Raw genomic sequence first — 24,538 nt, 5'->3', positions numbered from 1 at the left:
TAATGACATAAATATAAAATTGAGGATTTCAAATCCATGTGAAAGTTGCCGTTGCCATGGTTACTGATTTTCTGCCAAAAGTTCAGAATGCCGTGTTTTGTGGAAAATTTGGTTTTTAGGGTGAAAGTAACGGAAGTTTTGAGGTCTAGAGGTAATATGCATACGGGAGGTGGCTTTCCCTACGTTTTGCGAAATGTAAGAGATGGGAATTCTTGGGATTTCAAGAGAAATTAGATATACCAATACTTACATGCTTTGATTTGTAAAAAATACAAAATGAAGTTTCAATCCAAATAAAATTCAGACACTGCCAATTGCAATTGGTACGTGTAATTGATCGTTGAGAAAAACCCATCGAATCAACGTTTTATTTTTTAACAACAAAATCAACTAGATTAAGAACAATAACTAATTCAAAGGGTCAATTTCATTTTGTATATGATTTAAAAAGGCAACAACTGAATGCAAACTAAGAACTGGTTATTTGACTTGTATCTGATTCTAATTTAGAAATATCGTGAATTTGGTGGGTTTTGACTTGTATAAATCACTTGCTGTGTGATATTAATACGGATTTAAATCATTAATTTAAATAATTTGTGTCAGAACAAATGGTAAAAGACAGCATTGAATATTTGATGGTTTGTTTGACACCTGAAAACAAGAGTTGACTTAATTGAAAAAGTATTCAAGGGAACCAAGGTTATAGCGGCAATAAAAGGAATGCAATCCAAGGACAAAGACCAGACATGGAAAACAGACATACACAACAAAGAACATAAAGTAACTCAAATTATACATACAAAATATCAAAAGCAAATGAACAACTCGGACTCCACTAATAACTTGTAGCATAGACCAGGTGCATGCACCGGTAGGGTAAGCGTCCTCTGCTTTTCCAGAAACACCTGCCGAGTTGCTCATAAAAAGTCGTCCAGGTTAGACGAAAGAAGAAAGGAAAACTATGACACGTTGAACATATCAGTTTTCACGACGCAAATGGATACACCGTAACGATCCACGAGTTCATGATGACGACCATAAAACTTTTGTAGTGATGATTTCAATCTTGAAGCAACATAACCCTGTTCCAGAAGCCTATTTGTTAGAATTCTATTGCGATACAAAAAGTCTGCGTAGTTTTGGCAAACTCTGGCATAACGTATGAATTGTGATATGAACACTTCATACGCAAATGCTGAATGGATGTTGCCTGAGATGAAAGGAAAGTTGACAATTCTGACTGAAAAGTTATTAAGGTTGTCGTAAAGTTCGGTCAATAGTTTTCCTTTACCATCGATTTCTAAGCGCAGGTCAATATGAGGTTGACTTCACAGTGTCTGTGTATCCTTTACCTCAAGTTCCAAAGGGGGGGGGGGGGGTAGATGCGATGTATCAAATCCCCAAAATTAGGATTGTTTAAAGATAATACGTCATCTTTATAGCGGAAACTGAGATCAAAGGATCTAGCTAAACGATATTCCTTCTTTCGGATCAGATCAGCTATAGAGTCAGCCTCATATTCAGGCATTGAACATGAAATGGATGATCTTACCAGACAACTAATGTGGATAGTGTTTATAAGGTGTAAAACCAGTATTAAAAATTCCATTACTTTCTAAGTAATTGAATTAAGTAATTTTCAAGGTCCAAATCTTTTAAAGTTTGTTAAAATGAATTTAACAGGTTTTATCATAGAGGGGACCCTTTAGAGACTCTCTCATAAAATTTGCAGCACACCTTTAATGGCTTCTAAGAAAGAACAGTGAAGTGAAAGTAGACAGGTACTAAAAATACTACTTTCCGTTTGGAAATTTGACGAATCAATGGGCTTAAGATCTGGACTCAAATTATTCTCTACATCAGAGTTCAAAACTGTTGTATTCAGTGTGTACCTGGCATTATAAGCTTTCAGATGATACCCAGTTTGCATATATTGGCTAAATCACAAAAAATATACAATGCATCCTAGGAACTACTTTTTTTACGGACTACTTTCTGGAATGTTTCAACAAGAAAGATCCAAATATGGTGCTGATGATTAGAAAAAAAAAAAAAAACAAAAAAAAAAAAACAAAAACAAAAACAAAAACAAAACAAAAAAAAAACAAAAAAAAAAAAAAAAAAAAACAAAACAAAAAGCAAAAAATGTCTAATAAAAAATAGAGATTAGCCGAATGAAACTGCAATATACTTGATTTTGTAAGAGCAAATAGAAAACACATTTTTAAAAGTAGTTTTTTTCTTTTGACATAGCAAATAATGGTTTCAATTTCTATAGAGAAAACACAGAGAAGTAATTGAACGATGAAGATTAGCACTGTTTTATACTACTAAATATCAGGAGAAACCTAACATTTGATCACTCCACTCAAACATTGTAAAAAATAGTTGAAAAGTAATTATAATTACTTCACCAGTCCTGACGCGTAATAAGTTATTTTATATTAAGTAATATATTAAGTAATCGAAAACTAAAAAGTCATCGATTTACATCGATTATTTTAAGAATGTAAAAAAATTACAATGGATTACGATTCTCCCATGTCTAAATTCAACCAAGAAAGGAAAATATTAAACCTACGTAAACCCTGAGATCGAATTGTGGGGTCCATAAATAATTAGGGGCCACCTTAAACAATGAAAGTTTGACTAATTTTACACATCATAGAAATATACCAGCTACGTCTCCATACATGGTTTACATCTCACAGTTGATATAATATGCTAAACACTTCACTAATTATTCAGAATCGTGATCATGTCATCTGACCTTTATCCAAGGATACACAAAATAGCTTTATCCGATTTCTCAAAAAGTTTTCCAGTCGATATCATTTTGTAACTTATAAAAGTGTAATTTCAAAATTGGTTGTTCCAAAAACGTGAATTTGTAAATTGTTACTGTGTAAAATCTTAAATTGTACTTTAAAAATGTGTAATTTGCACCTTTAAAATGCCGCCTATGTTCTGTGTTCATTGATAAAGTTTGTTGTGTCTGAAAAGAAGTAATGATGGAATGATGGCAAAACACCCCAAAATACAATTAACGTGCCACTAGGCTACTCTTAATTTTTATATAAAAGTTCAAGATTGTGCAAGAACACGTAGTAAAAAATCAATATTAATATACTTAACATCATTTCAACCAATATGGCAAAACTGATTTTATAAGGGGATTCTACAAGAATGATAGGATACTGTGAAAGTATTATTGTTCGCTGGGTACCAATTTTCGTGGCTTTCGTGGAAAGGCCAAAACCACTAAACTTAGTTCCAAACGAAAAAGAGATTTGAGTTGAAGTGTATACTGAAAAATCTCACAACCACGAATTCAAGAATCCACGAACTTGTGTTTCTTCCCTAACCCACGAATTCAAGAATCCACGAACTTATGTTTCTTCCCTAACCCACGAAAATTGGTATCCACTAATTAAAGTTGTTTCACAGTACTTCCATATGATTAATATCAAAAGTAATTTATAGCATGATTTGGAAGTGGATTTCAAATTACCCAAAGGAAAAAATAATTTGTTAGGAAAAAGTCATATTGAAGCATTTATATGACTAAAATAGCCATTCTTAAGTACATTTAACGAAATTTTAAAGAAATTTCCTTTAGACCAATTAAAGCGAAATAAGACAAATTAAATAAAACTTTGATAAAATTTACTTTTATTGATAACGCCAAGACACATAGCACTTGTAACATGAGGTCAAACAAATATATAATTCATACAAAATAAATTCATAAAAAAACAGACAAACAATGCATATATTCTTAAATAAATGACGGATTTATCTATAAAAAGAGCTAGTGTTTTTTGTAAACATCACTATGACAGAATTGACAGTACCATGGTCAGCTCTTGGTAAAATAATGATAAAATGGAGTTTCCTGATTTATTTTTTAACTACTCTATAATTGCATTTAAGTAAAATATGATATTTATCTCCGATTCCATTCTTACACATATTGCACAATCTTTCTTGTCTTGGCACATTAAATCATATTCCAGTTGGTATTGGGAGGTGTAGATTTGATGTGCGCAAATTTTGTATCCAATTTCTGTTCATTCTTATCTTGTGAATAATCGGACCGATTACATACACTTAGTCCATTCAACGGAATTATTTTGCATTGCTGATATTACACATTATATTTACAAGCCTCTTCGTACGATGGCGGGGGTGGCATTGTATCAGTCTGGTGCTGAATCTCATTACAGCCTCCTCCATTTTCTAATTGAATTGTATAGGGTCTTGAGCCGTTGTATTCGTTAGCATTTCGACTTTCAATATTTATAAACGAATCCCTATAATTATCTAAATGGCCAGTAGAAACATTAGCTTCAGACGTCTCGATCTGACTTGGATTTTCGTTACCCTCAACATTGAAACATGGATATGCATTCGACCCCGAAGTTTCAGTGTCACGCGGGGTCTCGAGTACAACATGGTCATATTCTGGTGGTAGATTATGTGACTGTTCGTTATCATTGGAACCCTCATGATTGTCAGTATTGTTATTTTGATGTTCTCCTGACGAAGGGGAAAGAAATGGTTCTGAAGATTCTTGATTAATTTCAGTTCTTATAACATAAAGGTCATTGCATTCGCTTTCATCGGGATCGTCTGAAAATAAAACAAGTGCAGGTTGATAGTCACAGAGAGCTTATAATTATCAGCAACAGTTCAGATCAAACAGCTAGTCGTCATGGATACTAACGCTATACTACACAATCTGCATAAGTAAATATATTTAGTCTTTCTCATTAATGTATATATGTATACTTAAATATCATTTGTTAGTAAAGCGTGATATGGAGACCCTACCATCTTACTGCTATAAAACACTTTATAAATATATAATTTCGCAATGTGCAACGACCGAAAATATGGGAACATGATTCTAGCTTGATACTTTCCTATGCTTAACAATGATAAAAACAATGCGATTTACATTTCTACATATTATCAATTTGTTAAATACAACTAGTCATGGACATACAGTTCATACTTAACACAATTTTATTGTGGATAGACCAAGCAGATTTGACATACAATTTGCTGCCATTTCTAAAATATCCACCTCCGAGCAGCAAGCTTTGTTTTTATTGACAACACAATAACAAAATATGACTATAAATTCCTAACAATATGTACATCCACTGAGTAACAATCCTGCAAGCCGTTACAATGTTTTAATCTGACTTTTACATCGTTTTATATACATGTGTTTGGTAGATTGGACAGATTTATTCAATGTTCTGTTTGGCTTGTTCCCTTTTCGCTTTAGCTGCCAAATTTGATACGTGAAATTATACCTATTTGGCCTCAGTAAGATTTGGGGTGAACTAAGGCGAAATGGAAACTTGTGTAAGCATGTAATTAATTGCTACTTATGTATTTACATTTGAGAATTTAACCTTACAAACACATATATGTGTAGATCTTTATTTTGTTTGTTTGTATTTTTGGTTATTTCATTTATTTTTGTTTTGTGGAATGATTAAGTGGGATAAATTGGATTTCTCTCTTAATATTTTCATCAACGGCCTGTTTATTATATGTTTTTTTCTGATTTCAATCACCTGTCTCTTTCTTATTTTATGAATCCTATGAACAAACCTGTGACCGAACACTTTGATAATCACTTGATTAAAAGAAGCACATCCCATTTTTAATAGCAATATAAAAAAAATAATGAGCCAAATTAAAATTTTCATTAACATACATCAAAATCGTATAAGATTTTAGCTGATTTGATCAGAAAGAAGGAATATCGTTTGGCTAGATCCTTCAATCTCAGTTTCCGCTATATAGATGACGTATTATCTTTAAACAATCCTAATTTCGGGGATTTGATACATGGCATCTACCCAGAAGAACGTGAGATAAATGATACTACAGACACTGTGAAGTCAGCCTCATATCTTGACCTACACTTAGAAATCGATGGTAAAGAAAAACTATTGACCAAACTTTACGACAAACGTGATGACTTTTCATTCAGAATTGTCAACTTTCCTTTCATCTGTGGCAACATCCCTTCGGCTCCTGCGTATGGAGTGTTCATATTACAACTCATACGTTATGCCAGAGCTTGCCGAAACTACGCAGACTTTTTGTATCGCGCTAGAATTCTAACAAATAGGCTTCTGGAACAGGGTTATATTGCTTCAAGATTGAAGTCATCACTACAAAGTTTTATGGTCGTCATCATGAACTCGTGGATCGTTATGATGTATATATCAGCACCATGAGAACTGATTTATTCAATGGGTCATGGTTTACCTATCTTCGTTTGCCTACCCCGGACTTGACTTTTTATGAGCAACTCGGCGGGTGTTTCTAGAAAAGCAGAGGACGCTTACCCTACCGGTGCACCTTGTGCATGCTCCCAGTTTTTAGTGGAGTCCGAGTTGCTCATTTACTTTTGTTACTTTGTATGTATGATTATAGTTACTTTATGTTCTTTGTTGTGTATGTCTGTTTTTATTCTTTCCTATGCATAAACAATCATTAAATTTATTTTAAAAAATTCATATTTCATGTTTGAACTGAATTTTTGTTGTTGTTTTTTTAGGTTCCCGAATTGTATGATTTCTAATACATGAAAAAAATAGGTAATTTATTAATATCTTTTTGAAATGATTTTTTTATCAAGAAAAATGATAACTTTCAAATATTCAAATATGTTACACTTGTGGCTTAAATAGAAAAAAAAAAAAACTGATAAAAATTAATTAAGTATTTTGCCTTGAGAATTGTACCAATACCTCACTGGTTTACAGTTTTGTTTTTATAACAGAAAAAAATATAGAAATCCCATTGCGCTTCAGTACTTTGTTTACCTTTTTATACCTGTAAGCTATGGCAAGATGGGAACACTCCTTCTGTTTAGGCAGGGTTACATGTAATGGTAATAATTCAATGGTGTTCAGCAGATTTAAATCTGACAACACTTAGTTCTGTAAACAATTCTTTTTATTCTGACTAATGTGTTAAGCTATTCTATAGACTGTCAAATTCCTTATTTTACGAGTGAGTAGTGAGACTGCAATCAATTTGCTTCCTTTTGGTCGAATTATTTTTGTTAAGGTATATATTGAGTGTGTGCAACATAATTTTGATTATATTCAAACGCCTGGATGCAGTCACATTTACATGAATTTGGTATATGCAAGGATTTTGAATAAGGTAGAAGTTTCATATTTCGGGGATGATTCATAACTGTCTATCAATCAGTTTGTACACTTGTATATAATATTAAAAAATGGACATGGTCGATAACAACAAACACAGCCCAAATCAGCCCATAACTTAAACCCAAAACATTTCCTTTGTTTGATATATTATGACATGATATTGTATGTCTGTCCGTATGTTAACACATCTTACGATACCTAGAAACTTAAGGGATATTTAGCTTTTTTCAAAGATACAATTTAATTGTTTGCGGTACTTCTATAGATTTATGAAAATTTTCTTCGGGAAATTCATGTTTCTTTTGACTTTTGTCTTTATTGACCCCTTGGAGCTATTTAATTGTTACTACCCTTGATTAATGTCACTAGCAGTTTGTGTAGACAGAACACAAAGTTAAGTTACATTAGTGTTAAAGTACAGGATACTATATAATAGAAAACAATGAAATCTTGTAACAAAATTAAAAAGAAAATCTGTTAATATTGATTTTCAAGAAAGATGTGCTGGTGGTAAAAAAAATAAATATACAATATAGGTACATTGTCGAAAATTATTGAAGATATGTGATGAGGAGACGGAACGGATAGGAAATGCGAGGCTGCGCCGAATACACATATCTTCAATAATTTTCAACAATGTACCTCTATTGTTTTTATCCTGTTATATTAATAGTTTTGTGCGTGTGTACATTTTTAAAATAAAATTTTAAAATGCATATCCCCTGAGGAGCCCCGAAGCCTCGTTTAACCCGAAGAAAAAAATTAATACGCATGGCGCATGACTCAGTAAACATTGAAATTCAATCCGCACCATATAATCCGTCAAAGCTGTTTGAAGAAAATAAGCAATGTATCAAAATTTATTTAATTCCAACAGACAAATAAGTAAAATGAACAATAAATACAAATATTTTGAATCTTGTAAAGTCGATATTAAGAACATTAAACTTTTGGATTTCGCGAGGAAGGTGGAAGCTGACTTGTCTCTGTTTGGTATATGGTAGTAGAGTTCAGGGGTGAAATTTGTGCACTTGTTTCTTTGGGATTTGAAATATTTGTTTGAGATTTTTGTAGAAGAGGAGGCAGTTGTATGGGCAGATCTATAATGTAGTGTTCCTCTGATTCATCATCTTGGGGTTAAGGCAGTAATAAATCCAAGACCATAACAGTTTCCTGGTCATTTGTCTCTTCAAGTGTTTTATCATATTGTAATGCTTCAATTTCTTTAAGTGGGGACCAGTTTATGTTAAATTGTGACGGACACTCTGGCTCCGAGTCCGACATGATTGAAATGACAGGGGAAGTCGTCTGCAAACTGATAATGAATCAAATTAACCGGATACGCAATCGCAATTTGTTTATATCGTATCTATGGTGGCGGCCATGATTTATTTACGCATGCCAGAAAAAAGTAGTTCCGCCGATCACGTGAGTGGGAGGAGCCAGAAAGTCGATAACCTGCTAATGTACGGATACAGCAATAATAACCGCATACCTTTATTCGTTTAACAAATAACCTCATTGCAGGATAAAACATTTTTACTGTACAGTAAAAGCATTTTTAAAAGAAAAAAATGGTCAACAAAACTGTATTATTCGAAAACAATAAAATTATTAATGATAACAAAGACTTTTGTGATACTTGTAAATACCTTTTTTTAAATAAATTTTGCAAATTAAATTGAAATTGGTAAAGATGTTGTTTTGTATAAGACAGTCACCGAAGCATACACAAAATTAAATCTTCAAAGCATCAAGATGCATGGTTTGGGCTCAAGTCAACAGGCGTTGATACTGTTGCTAAACTAGTTAGTAAAATTAGTATTAAGAAAGCTACAGGTGTTGATAATATCTGATCTAAGCGTCTATGTGTTTGGGCTTCAGTTCTTAATAAAACATGACATCTTGAATGAATAACACAATCTGTAATAGTAATTTTTTTCAAACAGGCTTACAGAAGCAAATGTTGTATCTTTATGTAAAATGTGATCCACTGGACAAGCAAAAATGCCGCCCTGTCAGTATTTTACCAACGATATCTAAATTATATGAAATGGTTTTGTTTGACCAACTGACAAATTATTTTGAAAACATTTTTCATTCTTCATTATGTGCTTTTAGAAAGGGGTATGCAAGCTTTTGATTGTCTGACACCCTTCTGTTCACAGTTTATTATCTTAGTCTGTGAAATTACATACTGGAAAATTATTTAAAATGTCGTAAACAGCAAATCAAACTGCAGGGAGTAGTCAGTGACTGGGCTGACATCACTAAGGTTGTGCTTCAAGATTCTATACTCGGTTCCTTGCTTTTAAACATATTTATAAATGATATATTTTGTTTTCTTGAGCAGGATTTATTTTTTTTAGTCTTTATTCCTTCAAAATATAAATATCGTTTTCCTTTCATTCTTTATATATAAAATAATATAGAACTTGCATGCATAAATACAACAAATTGTAGACATATGAAACTGAAAGTGTAAATACCTATATCGTTGCTGTGTCCTCTTGTTAACTTCTTGCATACAAAACCGCATAATAAAATTCCAACGACACACACTGATATAATCAAAATCATTGTCTTGGAACGAAGCCAGTTATCATCTACAGGCACATCAGTCTTGTCTGACCAAGATGACCAGTTCAAATCCACATCTAGAAAAAAAAGTTGTGTATAGAATTAAAACCATTGAATACGAATAAAGTTGATTAATGATAAAATGGAATGTATATTCGAAAGACTCAGTTTGCGTTCATGATTTAAACACTAAATAAAGCTTTACATGCAAGCTTCTATGAACAAAATGCCATAGAGTTCCATTATTTTTATTCGTTTTGGTTTAAACAAGGTACATTAGTCTTGGCCCCTAAATCCTAAAGTATTCAAGTCACAACGCCTAAGGCACCAACGTTTCGGTTTTTACCCTAATATTGCCATTTGCTATATGGACTTTCCTTTCAGACTTTTCCTTTTGATTGCTGCCTAGATTTTAGCAGTTCGGTAATTTTGTTATTACCCTTTATATAAATAAAATTATTCTTATTTAGTATAGCATTCAGAAATCCATACTTATACTTACGGTATGATTTAGACATCAGGAAAATGCTTGTTTATGGTCCCTTTTTTATTCCTAAAACGGTTCAAATCAATAACCCCAAAAATCAATCCCAGTCTTTCATTTGAAATATGACAAACTTTACGTCAGGAAAAAGCTTGTTTCTAGCCGTCGTTGGTCCTTTTTCCTAAAGGGTTAAAGTCACAACTCAAAACTCAATCCCGTCTTTCTTTTATGGTATATAACCTTATTGTAGTAAGCATTGAGAGTCATATTATCATGCACTGAAGTAATTATCCGGAAACCGAATTTCATGGAACGACGATGACGACAGTGTCATTTATTAATACGACAGCAATATGTTTTGCTTGCGTTGATATGATTTCTACTTCCATTAATATAAACATATTTTGATTCAGTGTCGTTTCAAACATCTGAAACAGCCGAATGCCTTGCATTAAATAATCAACTATACATTCATGTAATTATTATTATATAATACACCTTTGACATACATACCCACTGTCTTTCTAGTTGTTGCTTTTGTTGTTGTTGTTGTTGTTGATTTTATCAACGGAGCTGTCCAGTTTCTACACTTTTCAGAGTTCTTTTTGGTTGCATTTGTAACGATAGAAACATCGCAAGAATACATATTGTTCGCGCAGTTCCATCCAGAGGTCCCAAAAAGAAATTTCACTCTCTTTCCTTTTAAATTCCAAGGTAGACAGTACTCCTCCCATAACACGATATTAATGGTCTTAAAATATAAAAGTAACATTCAGTCAAATCTAGACCATCTTAGGAATGTCTAATTTAAAAATATCTTTTAAAGAAATATAAATGTAAATAACATTTTACTACAGTGGTTAGAGTTACAACATCATGTGGCGACGAAAATATAGAATCAAAAGTCAAAACTAAGGATATGTAGAATTGATAGGAAGATCACAAAAATCAATTGAAAAAGTGAGTTCAAATATGGAAGTTAAGGATAATAGATAATGGGTTGAAAACAGGAACATAAACAGAAAGAACAACACACAACAACAAACTCAGGCTGACAGGAGAACACACTCAGGCCGAAAGAACAAAACACTTAGGCTGAAAGAAAAACACGCTCAATATGAAGGAACAGCACCACAACACACTCAGAATGACAGAACAACACAAGAACACACTCAGGTGACAGAACAGCACATTCAGATTGAAAAAACAACACACTCAGGCTGAAAGAAAAACACGCTCAAGGTGAAGAAACAGCACAACAACACACTCAGAATGACAGAACAACAAAAGAACACACTCAGGTGACAGAACAGCACATTCAGATTGAAAGGACAACATACTCAGGCTGAACGAACAGCACAACAAAAAACTCATACTGAAAGAACAACACAATAACAAACTCAGGTTGAAAAATCAACACACTCAGGCTGACGGAACAGCATACAAAGACTGAAAGAACAGCACACAAAGACTGAAAGAACAACACACTGAGGCTAAAGGAGCAATACACTCACGCTGACAGATCAGCACACTCACGCTGACAGAACAGCACACTCAGGCTGAAAGAGCATCACAACACACTCAGGCTGAAAGAACAGTACAATCAACCTCAAAGAGCATCACAACACACTCAGGCTGAAAGAACAAAAAACTAAGCCTGCAAGAAAAAACACACTGAGGCTGAAAGAACACTAACTCAGACTGTAAGTACAACAAACTCAGTTTAAATGAACATCATATTCGGGCTGCAAACAAAACAACAGCACACTCAGACTCAAGATAAAGCTGATTTGATTAATATTTTTTGATTGAAAGAACAACAAACTCAGGTCGAAAGAACAACACATTCAGACTGAAAGAACAACACATTCAGACTGAAAGAACAACAAATTCACATACTAAAGCTAAAAAATAGATGAGCGATCGGTCTCCACATCGACTAGACGTGCCAAAAGGTTTTATATCTCGTGCCATGTCTGGTGAAAGAAATTTAGCACAAATCATACGAATTGGAGACAGTCACATCAAGTCAATGGGTTAGATCGCAAATCATTTTTGATGTGATAGGACAGTTATTTCTTATATGTTAATGAGTAATTGAAAAAAAAAATAAAATCGTTACATAATATACACATGTAGGTATAATGTCCGACAACAACATAATCACGTTCCGTTTTTGCTTGAAAACTACGATTAATGTTCAGGGTTCGACACTTACAGTAGTGCTGCAGTCCTGTGTCACCCTAATTTGAGAGAGGACTACCTTCAAATTTTAATGGGTAGTCCTTTGGGCTTCCTAAATTAATTCTTAAAATTTTAATATACCTAAAGACAGAGCTGCAAGATAATTTTAAGGACTACCTAATTTGTTGATCAGAAAGTCCTTTGGGCTATCTAGCTAGAAAAGTTAGTGTCAAACCCTGTGTTATAATAATCTTAATGTCAGATTTACATGAATTTTTGAAAACATGCCCAAAATACCTAAGCTTACCCCAAGATAACAATCTAGATGTATCATTTTTTTTAAAATCCTCGTATGTATTTTACCATTTCTAAAATAATAAATTCCATGGAAGTATTGCATCCACACTTGAAAAGCAGTAAAAGGTGGTGATAAAATCACAACAATACCAAACAGCAATCGTGTTTCTACGGACGGTGATGTCAACGACAACATGGTCAATTCCGTATTCGAAACGATTGTTTCTATCACAATTGATACTAACAACAACATTCAAGGTGTGGAAAATAAAACTTTAGTAACGGAAAAGAAGCATAAGAAATTCTTGAATATGGATAAAATAAAAGGTCTTTTTCTTACCAATGCCAGCTCTCCATCAATTTCAACTTTTACGCCACAGCTCTTAGCCTTTAAACTTTCAAAGTCATGTTTTGTTTGTATACAAATTTGAACGGATTCAATAATATCCAATTCTAATGATCTGCAAGTCGGACAAAACTGTTTTCCATTGTCAAGCGAGACTTTAGTATTATCTTTGTAATAATACAGGATATTGCTATTGTCTATACACTGTATCGTGTCACAATGACTATCAACTGCAAATAAAAACAACATAGTGTAATAATTAACGAAGGTTTTCAATTTCTATACATGTTGTAGTGATGAAGACGAAGAATAAACAATGAAAACTATTAATAGGGGACAATATGATCTTTCCATTTAATCTATACATTTAACGAAAAATAGCTTTTTTTTGTTCGCATACCAGTACACCAAATAAATCGTTTTAAAAAAGTTTTAATTTAAGTCAAAAGCTAGCCAGAGACTGATTTTAGTGTAGTATATGTGTCAACCTATTATTATTGTGACATCTCTAAGTGATTAATATGGAGTAGGCGTGGCCTATAAAAGCGAGCATCCCTAGTGTCATTATGCTTGAATTTTCGTTTTTCTCCCACGAGCATTAAAAGTATTTCCATAGGAGGAGGGATTAGTTTACACATAACCAATGACGTAAAAAAATACACATCATAATCTGGGTTCCTGGTAAATATCATAAAGAAAATAAGTTTTGGTATCCGGGTTTCAAGGTTATAAAATCAAAGATTTTGACGCAACTGATTGTCCATTCCAAGAAGATACTGCAAGCCTTTTCTTTCTTAGAAAATCAAAGATTTGATTTGTATAATACCAGAATTTTTGTTCTTCTGAGGCGGATAAGGTGCTTTTAAGATATGTACGTACACTATTTAACAATATTTCTTTCTTTTAATTAAAACAAAAAAAGAAAAGACATCAAGAATATCTGAAAAAATTAACTTGTTATTATGAGAAGTGATCTTTAATAAAACATTTTTATTAGTTTGGCTCAAGAAAATGTAAAATTTCTTCGTAAGGACAGTCTCTTTTTGTGACTTCCCGGATATTACTTATTTTTCCTTGGTATATTTGGAAACTTCAGGGAAAATTAATACACATGTAATAACCGTAGAAGTCATACTGTTTCGGGGTGCTCGTCATTAATAATCGAAATGGAGGTTTGGTGGAAATATTAGTTTAGTTTCAGGAAATCAAAATGAGCATTTCATTGCTGCTAATGGTTTGTTATATCACGTTCTCAAACGTATCTTAAATGATAGAGTAGCTATTGTGTGCCACATTTTGCAAGATTACGTTATGTTTATCGTATGAATTGTTAATAGACTGACTTACAGTCTTTTCCTTCATATTTATTCATCTTCCATTTGGACCTATAACAGTCCCCACAAATTGAGTACTTTACAATGGCTCTAATCGATTGTTGGGTTACATGTTCAAGTCCTGCTTTTTTAACAAACTTTAAATATAGACGATTGGAAGGTATACGGTTCTGCCATGTCGGTTTACCACCACAGGAAAGAACCTACGAAACAGAACAAGAAGTTTGATAAACAAAGGAAGACAAAGCAGCGAAGTATTTTGATACAATACAATGCAATATACACTTTCAACTCAAATATTGATAAGCTGTTGTCCGTAGTCCCAGAGAAAAAATATAATATTATTCTCAAATTAAAAACTTGAATTAATCTTTAAAAAGTTCCCATTCGTCAGACTGGAATTGTGATAGAATACGACTGCTTGCTCAATATTTTCCAACGTTTTCATGGTTTTTTCAAAAGACAAAAGTTCCAGAAAAAAATATTACGAAAATTAAAATGCCAATGAACGGATCACTGAAGTAGAGGTTTAGGTTCTTCCCAAGTCAATGATCTAGAACACACACACACACACAGAGGTATAATCGTGCCTAAAATACCGACATTTTCCTTATTTTAATAAATAATGAACGGAAAACTTCTGAAACAGTACTCCTAAAAATATTTCTTTTTTTCACCCGAAATGTGTGCAAGTATAGTTTTGGGGTTACATTGAGATTTCTTTCCAAACAAATCCACGGCAATGTTAATGCAAATTTCAAGGCAACATTTATGTAAAGTTCTTACATCGTTTTGAGGTCCTTACAATGTTGGATTGATTAAAATATTGCATATATATATAGGAAATGTTTGCGTTTTTTTGTAATTCTGGATCGAAGATATACACTCACTGCACAAAACCTTATTTTACTTTTAATATATTGGGCCGTAAAACCAAGATTTGGAGGACCTCAGCAATATGTCAAAGTGTAACAAGGGGAACCAAGATAAAAGCGGTAATAAAAAAAATTAATCCAGGGACAAAGGCCAGACATGGAAAATAGACATACACAACAAAGAACATAAAGTAACTAAAATCATACATACAAAGTAATAAAAGCAAATGAGCAACTCGCACTCCACTAAAAACTGGGAGCATGGATTTTCGTTTGAAATATCTTTTTTCCTGTTTTTAAGATAGAAAAGAAATACATTATGAATTAAGAAAACTGTCTAGGACATTTCAGTTTATAAACTATTGAAATAATTACTATATTGATATTAATATTTATGTATATGTGCGGCCTAGATCTTGACTTGAGAAGAACCTTAAGAATTTAGCTTCATTCAATCACATACTCGACGTTTACCCGTAGTACATTAAATAACTGATGACTTTTTATCCGATTTAATTTGAATATTTTCACAGATGAACATTTCATCAATAAAAAAGTCTGATCTATCATACCTCATTTCAGAATTTATATTATTATTGAACATACCGTAAGAGCTTTGTTCAGAGAAGGATGTCCACTATAAACCTCTAAGTTCAATGAACAGTCCTGGTTATGTAGCGAGATGATAGCTTCATAATTCCTTTCGCTGTTAGAATATTTTACAGATTTATTTAATCTTATTCTAAAAAAGCAGTCTCTGGCACGACCTCCCTTGTTCAAATCTCTGCTAAGAGCTGATGGGTATATTAAATGTAGCTCCTTATTTGGTAACAAATTTCTTATTGTCTTCCCACATTCATTTAAATCTAAGGTCATAGCATAGTATTCTACGAAAAAAAAAAGATTAAGAAAATAGATATTATTATTCACAGTTATGGATAGCTAAAGAGTAATTGAAATTAAAACTAAACCCACCATAAAATAAAACACAAGACAAAAAATCAACAACAATAAAATAACCTACCCAATAGGGTCAAAAAGATTTCTTGTTGTATGATTTGTAAATGAAGCTGATATTTTTTTGTGCTTTTGCTGTGTTAAAGATCATCACCACCACATCACCTTTCCTAGACTGTTTTTCTCTCTAGTTGACAATTAATTACCCTCATTACAGTAATGTTTACATATGTATATATATATGTAAATGTATATATTGTACTCAGGAAAGGAGTAAATGAATATGATTTGCTTTTGTCCAATCCATTTTGTTTTTGAGCAAATAAAACATGTTTAAACTACCCCCCTCCCCCCAAAAAACAAAAACCTGAAAAAAAAAAACAATTAGTAAAAATAATATATGAACGCCTCGTTTTCAAATTAATAACACGATGTAATAGCTAAAGAAGTTGGGTATGTTTTCTCCACACTTGTGATCTAGAATAAACAGTAAATAACAGGTATAATAAAGCAAATAGTTCATGCTATTACGGGTCAAAATCCAAGATATGCATGGTTGCATGGTCGTTCAACAGCTAATCTTCAGCTACGTTTCGGTCAATATTATTTGTTTTCGGACGACCAGCCGTCCATATATTGTCATATGATCCTCAGCATTATTAAATATTTGCTGAATGTACATATGTTTTCCTTACGTCGTAATTGTTCACTCGCGATTTTTACTTGTTTTTGGTATTCGCATGTAAACTTGTGTACTTGTGGTTTTACTTAATTAGACTATAGATAAAATTTACAAAAAGATGTCTGAAAGTTACATGTATGTCAAAGATGAGCTCTTGAAATTATCATTCATTAATTTAAAAATTAAAAATACAATCAAATCAGTACTAAGTATTCTGTCATTGTAAGTTTGAATGGTCTTTAGTTTTACATGTTAACATTAACTGTTAAAAAAAAAAAAAAAAAAAAAAAAAGAAAAATTTTCAATATAGTTATTAGTCTTATGATTCACTACTTACCCTTTATGTTAGATCCTGTGCTTTGACTGGTCAGTATTATAAGTGTAAAGATCTGAAATGTCAATATTAAATGGGTATTTTCATATCAATTCTGTAAAAAGTCCAATTACAGTCGTATTGGTTTGAGGTCACCTGCAATATCCCCGGGGTGCTACCAAGGGCCAATACGGTGACCGAACCCAATGCAACTGTACGAGGACTTTATACAAGATTAATATTGAAATACCCATTTCATGATACCTTAATTAATTAATATGTTTAATACTGTACAAAGACACATGTTAAATACATAAAAAAAATATATTAGACCACCAAATCTGTACCAAATATTCACTTCATATAAAGCATTTCCAGTGAGGATGACCTATACAATTCAAATCATATTTTGCCAATACAAAAATAAAAAAAAACAAAAACAAAAACACAAAAAAACAAAACAAACAAAAAAAAACAAACAAAAACAAAAACAAAAAAACAAAAACAAAAGTAACAAAAAAAATAACGGTTTCATCAGCGTTTGGTCATATTTCAGTGAAATTAAATAACTTGCATAGTGCTACATGTAAACTGAATCTGTGAAAAGTAGGTAGATCTATATATTTGGACAAGTTGATCAGCAAGTTTTTTCTCCCGTTTCATTCTGTTTTAAATGAAAGTTTGATAGGCTTTTGGTGAAATTGAATATGGTACAAACATACATGTATCAATGATTTTAAGACTTATTATGTTCCTTACCCTAGGTCTACCCCCTTAAATATGTAACGAATCGATGATATATTTGGTTGATTGGGAAACACCTGGAAAATAGGGGCAACATGAATCTTGAAGTAGCAGTCCTTATAAAAATCAACCATAAGGTAATTCATGCATATTAAAAACCCAACCAACTCACTTTTATTTCTTGTTTAATCACTTGATTTTTTATTTGTTTTTTGCGCTTTGAGATAAAAAAAAATATATAGCTTGTACTTGAAATTTGCATTTTGCATGAGTTATTATTCTTTATTTGGTTTGATTTGGTTCACTTTATTGGGAGATGAATGTATAATTTTCTAAAAAGTGCAGATCTGAATGATGAAATAATTATAGTTATGTGAATGTATAGCAAATGCAGACAGAAAAAGTATCCTTTGTTCAAGGTGGGTTTTACTACCCCTTGAATCACTAAACCATTGGTAGTTTCTGAATTGTATGTTGACTGGTACTTAAATAAACAAACTTTCCTGTGATGAAATATGACTAATCGATTATTGATCATAACATTTTCACCGACAAAATTCAAAAAATAAAAAAGTCCCGGATCGAACTCGAATCAAAAATCTTCGCAGGTATAATAATGCAGAGTACGACTGTCGAACCAGTTAAGCTACGGATATTACACAAAAAATAGTCGTAATAAGCTGCATTTACCTGTGTTAGTGTTTTATATTTTTAACGAACAAGTTCCCTTTCACCTAAAAGCACATTACATACCCTCTTGTACTTAAAGAAAATGTGTTTGTCTTAATCACACTTTGTAAAAACTCATACACTGTGATAGACGTGGATGTATTTCTGTGGGAATTCCCGACTCAAAGTGTTCCATTGGCACAAACAATTGTCGAAAATGCATTTTCAACGATTTTTGTTGCTATTGCTTGTGCTTTTCATCTATCCAAATTTTTAGAACTTTGTATTTTTGGGACCAATAAGAGTTTTTCTAAAGACTCCAATGAAAATTTCGCACATGTGGATACTTTTTGAAATTGGCCTTATTTAAGGTCAGAATCCTCGGGGAAATGGCCCAGGTCCTTTCAATTTAAAAAAAACCGTAATACTAATATTATATCGATATAATACTCTAGTTAACAAAGTTTACAAATATTAGTAGATTCAATATTGTATGTTGGATAAAATAATGATTTGCTCATTTTTAAGTAATAGATTTACAATATCTGCATTTGAATAATATCGTGATAAAAATCAACGAGACAAAACTCATTTAAAATGAACCTTGATATCACCGAAGATTACACAGGTCAATACAGGTTTTCAAGAGGTCAATATGGATTTCGGTAAGGACTGACTTGTCAAGTTTGCAGCATATTTGCGTCAATCAAATAAGGGAGGCACTACTGGCACAATTCTGACAAATCTGCCGCACAGATTTTGACAGTTTTGAAAAATCATTAATAGAGCCAGGAGTGTGGTAGAAAAATAAATCAGTTGAAACATACTGTCTTTGTGTGCCAGACACTGAAAACCAAATCAGATGACTTAGGGCGCCAATAAAATGCATTGTAGAATTGTTGTACAAAATGTAAACGTGTTCAGTTCGAATTAGGAAGTAGACATGTTTTCCAATAATGTGAAAACTATTGGGAAGAGGTAAACTTTTTAAAGATCATTCAAGAAATGTTTTTCAGTGATTTTTTTTCACGTCTTATTTAATTGCTAATAACAGATTTGCATACAGGTCCGAGGAATATTCCCCCTACACGTATTCAGGGATTGTTAAGACGCTAGGTACATGTATTTTTACTACATAGTATAAATGACATACAAGATTGACCATTGTGGATTTTTCAAGAAATCCCATAAAATGTATTCTATTACATACATCTATGTCTAGCAATGTATGTATACTAGATCAGACATATTTAACAATAAACTGTTTGTCTTCAATGTACTTAAAACTTAATTCAAAATCTACTTTGTTTGTCAAAAAAAAAAACATATATCCAAATTTCAGAATAATGTCTTCATAGCTAATACCGGTTTTTATACGTAACAAGGGTCAATGAAACATGAGACATGGATATAAATCACTGTAATATACACGTTCATGTAATGATGTATATGGGATTATATATGCTGCAAGATGATAAGTAGAATATACTGTCAGACCCGCACTGTGTACCAGAATGTTCAAAGTTTACCGCAAAGGTGCTCCAAACAGTACAAAAAATAGTTGCAGAACTAGTATGCATAGACAAAAGAATAGGTATGATGAACGGCATCAGATGCACCATCGTATAACCCCTATAAAAATAGTAAATTCTTTAAAAGATCACCAAAGATCTTCAATAAGTGTAAACATTCCTTGACGTAATCTACAAAAGGCTCCGACAAGAACAGTAATAAAATCCATGGTAAAAGAACAACGACAACTCCTTAAAAATAAACTACAAAGTCAAATAACAACACATAGACACATGACCAACATTGACATTAGGGTAGAATCATTCACTTATAACCAAGTATTATGCTGCAAGCACATCAGACATCTTGGGAAAGTGGAGAAACATCCCAAATCCACATAACTAGGTTAAAAGCAAAGAAAAAAATTACCAAAAACATATGCTTCATTCATAAATTGTTGAAAATTGAACTTGATATCAAAAAGCATTGAATCCTGCGTAAATAAACAATGCAGGGCAAAAATTTAATAGATTTCAGAGGAAATAAAATGTAGATAAAATGAGTTCAATCGAAAATATTAACATTTATTATATGTTATAGCCTGACCTGCGTAAGTATATCCCTCGATTATGAGACATAATTGATCAGCAGTTTATTTAATTAAGTATATACTTAAACAAAAAAACAAGAGTTTTGAAAAAAAAACTCAAGCCACGGAATAGATGCAAGAGCAAAGTAATGAAATATTGAAGTGTTCTATGATTAGAAAACAAATCGAACATATCCACTAAAGGTAGAGTATAAAATAAAACGAGCATCTAAACTTAATAAAAACTTAAGTAATTTCTACGCATTCTCGGGATAGCGATCTGAATAAATATTGTAATATAGAACGTAGTGAATTCTATGACTTATCCACTCTGTCTAGTGTCAAAGAAGCTACTTTATAATGATTGAAAGGTGCAATGTTCGGTGGGTATTCAATTCGGTAAGACGAAAGAAATATCCAATTAAAGAAGGCTCGCAGTTACTGAAAGTTAGCTCAGTCATCATTAATGAATGACAATACCATCCAAATTACCGGCAAAATAATCTGTCACTTTTCAATTACGGAAATCTTGTTCGAAGAATAGACAATGGTTTGAAAATCGTATCCTTTACGAAAATAATTTACGATATATTAAGGGTGGTTAAAAGTGTCATTGATGTATAAAGGGTAGAAAAGCCATACAAAATGAGCTATCGTACTTTAGAGAAAGCAGTAATTTTGACATTTGGAGCTGAGCTATCGTACTTTAGAGGAAGCCGTAATTTTGACATTTAGAGCTGAGCTATCGTACTTTAGAGAAAGCGGTAATTTTGACATTTGGAGCTGAGCTATCGTACTTTAGAGGAAGCAGTAATTTTGACATTTGGAGCTGAGCTATCGTACTCTAGAGAAAGCAGTAATTTTGACATTTGGAGCTGAGCTATCGTACTTTAGAGAAAGCGGTAATTTTGACATTTGGAGCTGAGCTATCGTACTTTAGAGGAAGCAGTAATTTTGACATTTGAAGCTGAGCTATCGTACTTTAGAGAAAGCGGTAATTTTGGCAGCATAATATCAGAGTATATTGTTATTAAAAAGGAAATATCTGCACGACAAATTCCTGTCATTTTTGTCTACCATTCCTCCTGCTCCTGGACGGTTTAGACTTGCGTAGAGCTTGTTTAGTGATGGGGATATTGCAGAGGCCCCAAAAAGTCTTGAACAGAATGTTATAGCTCAAAATGACCACATTTGTGAATGAATTCTAAGAGAGGTACAAAACTTATTTGCTGGGATAAACCTATCACTAAGAATAACAAGACCAGGCGCATAGCTGCCGTTAGGCAAAAACGCTTTTGCCTGCACTTAATTTTGCCAATTTTTTTTGGAGATAAAGTATATCCAGGAGAGACATAAATGATGCTCTAAAACGCTATCTCCGCGGAGCTTGGGAGGGGGCTTCCCCCCCTGGACCCCCACTGGACCTTAAAAAAGCATTATTTTAAATAACTTAATCGGTACTTGGTGGAGCAATTATGATTCAGATATGTAAACAATGTTGTTACATACAATTAAAAATACTTGCCAGGGGTAGATTTATACTATCACAGATGTTTAACCCAAAACAAAAGGAGCAAGAAAGGATTTACCATTCAAACTTTGCACAGCGTTGAATTTTATTGTGATAATAATTTTGACACAGGATAAGATTTTGACTAGAATCAAAGAAACCCCTTTTTAGCATTTATTCCTTAATAATTTTATTCACAACCTTCAAAATTAAACCGAAACTGTTGGGGATGGCATCTGGTGGTACGATTTCAAAGGAATATAGTGTACACCAGCTTCCATATATTCATTGTTAAATTCTATAGAATGTCCATTTATTAAAACAATTTTGGGCCATAATTATCAAAACCAATATCAACCTTCATTTTGTAGTTTAGATCTGAAATTTTACAAACCAACTAATATTCAATTATGTACAAAGAAGACAGTGATGTACCATTATACAAATGAAAGAAGACAGTGATGTACCATTATACAAATGAAAGAAGGCAGTGATGTACCATTATACAAATAAATTATTTAAAGCAAGCCCAGTTTTAGTGTTTTAGCTATTGAATTCATTTCAATATCTGAATTTATGGACATTTACTGAACTTAAATGTATTTCATTATTTGATATGTAAATGTACTAAATGAAACATACATTTACTTCATTGGTTGGAGACATAACATTCTCTCAATATCTGTGATTATAACATACAATTATATACGTCTAAGTACACAACTTGATAAAAACCTATTCACTTATAAGTTTGAAGCAAGAGTTATTATTGAACTATTGAAAGCTTACAGTTTTTCATTTCTTTATATAAATATGTTTTTGTGTGGTTTGAAACATACCAGATTCTCACTTTGTAACTAGATAATCAAAAGCATAAACAGCACTTCAAAGGTAAGCAACGCTACATGGTTGTCAAGTTATTTTTTTTTAATTTTAGATACATTTCATGGTTTGCTTTATGCGTTGATTGACTGATTTGGTATATTTAAAAAAAATCAGTTTTTACTTTGTTCTGCATGCTACAAAATTTAGTTGATTTCTGTGAAATATGTAAGTGGAGGTCTTCAATATAATAGGAATAGCTGAAGTATATTTGAAGAAGAGATCTCCAGACTTGAATGATACAGAATAGAATATGCTGCATTATTTGCCGAACACAAAAGTTGCAGGACTGTTCATATTACGTGAAGTATATGCGTGCTGACAAAAATTATGAAAGCCAAAAGGTTTTCTGAAATAATGTTTCTTTGGGAGCGTGAAAAGGTTTCACCGTCCTCATGATATAATACGACTTAATTTTAAAACCACCGAACAAACTTACCGATGCATTGTAAACAAGTGTCCTGATCTCCATTAATAATTTTCAGATTTTGATTTCGTAATACTCGAGGTGATTGAGTAATGTTTTTACACATCGAGCGTTTATCTTAATCATCCTTCATACACATTTCAAAATATTTTCAGGATGTGATACACGAACAATCACTTCATGTGTTTTATTTTGTACAGGTGAATCAGAATACAACATACATTGTGTAGAATACACAGTTTATTTTTAGCACAGCTATAAGCTATGTCAATGATAAGTTTAAATGGCGCGAATAATTTGATAATTTGGTAACAGAGGAATGTAGAATATGTTCTGGACAAGGCGTCAACCATTAAATTGTTGAAAATATAAATTATTTATCGGTTCCATCATTGATAAGGCTTTCATATCAATTGATTAAATGTATTTTAGTGATTAAAGTCTCAGCTGCAGATCGAATATTTTGCAACGCTTTATATATTTATACATATATATATTGATGATATATGGTTAACTTGGATTTACATTCTGCTGATAATACATTTTGATAAACAGGTTAAATGAAAGTTTAAGTTAGTTTGAAAGTAAACAGAAGTCGGGACCTGATTCCAAACAAAAATAATAAGAACTTGTGTAAGTAAAAATCTACGTATTTAGGAAGTGTATATCAGAGGCAGAAAACACTTGTAAAGCCACATAAAACACTACCTTGAATATTTAGTTTTTTGTAAGCTAACGTTTTGCAAATATCTCTGTTGAAAATGGTGTAATTTGGGCAGAGTGTTTGTAAAAACCACTGGATGGATTTTGTTGATTGATGTACCAAATTAAAGATAAATAAAATAGAAGAGTAACCACGGGAACCAAGGTCAAGCGGTAATCAAAAGAATGTAATCCAGGGACAATGACATGGAAAACAGACAAACACAACAAAGAACATAA

The 24,538-nt window shown here is 32.4% G+C and overlaps 1 protein-coding gene across 1 annotated transcript; it reads right to left on the bottom strand.

Moving 5' to 3' along the window:
* Positions 1–3,658: 3,658 nt before the first annotated feature.
* Positions 3,659–23,791, bottom strand: LOC148609084 (uncharacterized). The gene is made up of 8 exons (XM_088596035.1): positions 23,609–23,791; positions 17,288–17,339; positions 15,918–16,198; positions 14,450–14,639; positions 13,097–13,332; positions 10,789–11,026; positions 9,701–9,868; positions 3,659–4,635 (listed from the first exon to the last, which is right to left on the bottom strand). The coding sequence occupies exons 1-8, from the start codon at positions 23,639–23,641 to the stop codon at positions 4,151–4,153; spliced, it is 1,683 nt and encodes a 560-aa protein (XP_088452161.1). The 5' UTR covers positions 23,642–23,791; the 3' UTR covers positions 3,659–4,150.
* Between the last annotated feature and the right edge of the window lie 747 nt (positions 23,792–24,538).

The sequence above is a fragment of the Perna viridis genome, chromosome 8 (assembly GCF_037379345.1).
Source record: "Perna viridis isolate PV_CMFRI_1.1 ecotype Kerala chromosome 8, ASM3737934v1, whole genome shotgun sequence".
Classification (NCBI taxonomy): domain Eukaryota; kingdom Metazoa; phylum Mollusca; class Bivalvia; order Mytilida; family Mytilidae; genus Perna; species Perna viridis.
The sequence above is the reverse complement of the archived record's forward strand: the minus strand, read 5'-3'. Positions and strand labels throughout refer to the sequence as shown.

Coding starts and splice junctions, on each gene's coding strand:
- LOC148609084 (XM_088596035.1), bottom strand. CDS start 23,641: ATGGAGATCAGGACACTTGTTTACAATGCATCG. Junction 14,640..15,917: donor CTCTGAACAAAGCTCTTACG/GTATGTTCAATA, acceptor TCTGTTTCGTAG/GTTCTTTCCTGTGGTGGTAA. Junction 4,636..9,700: donor AGGACACAGCAACGATATAG/GTATTTACACTT, acceptor TTTTATTTTCAG/ACGATCCCGATGAAAGCGAA.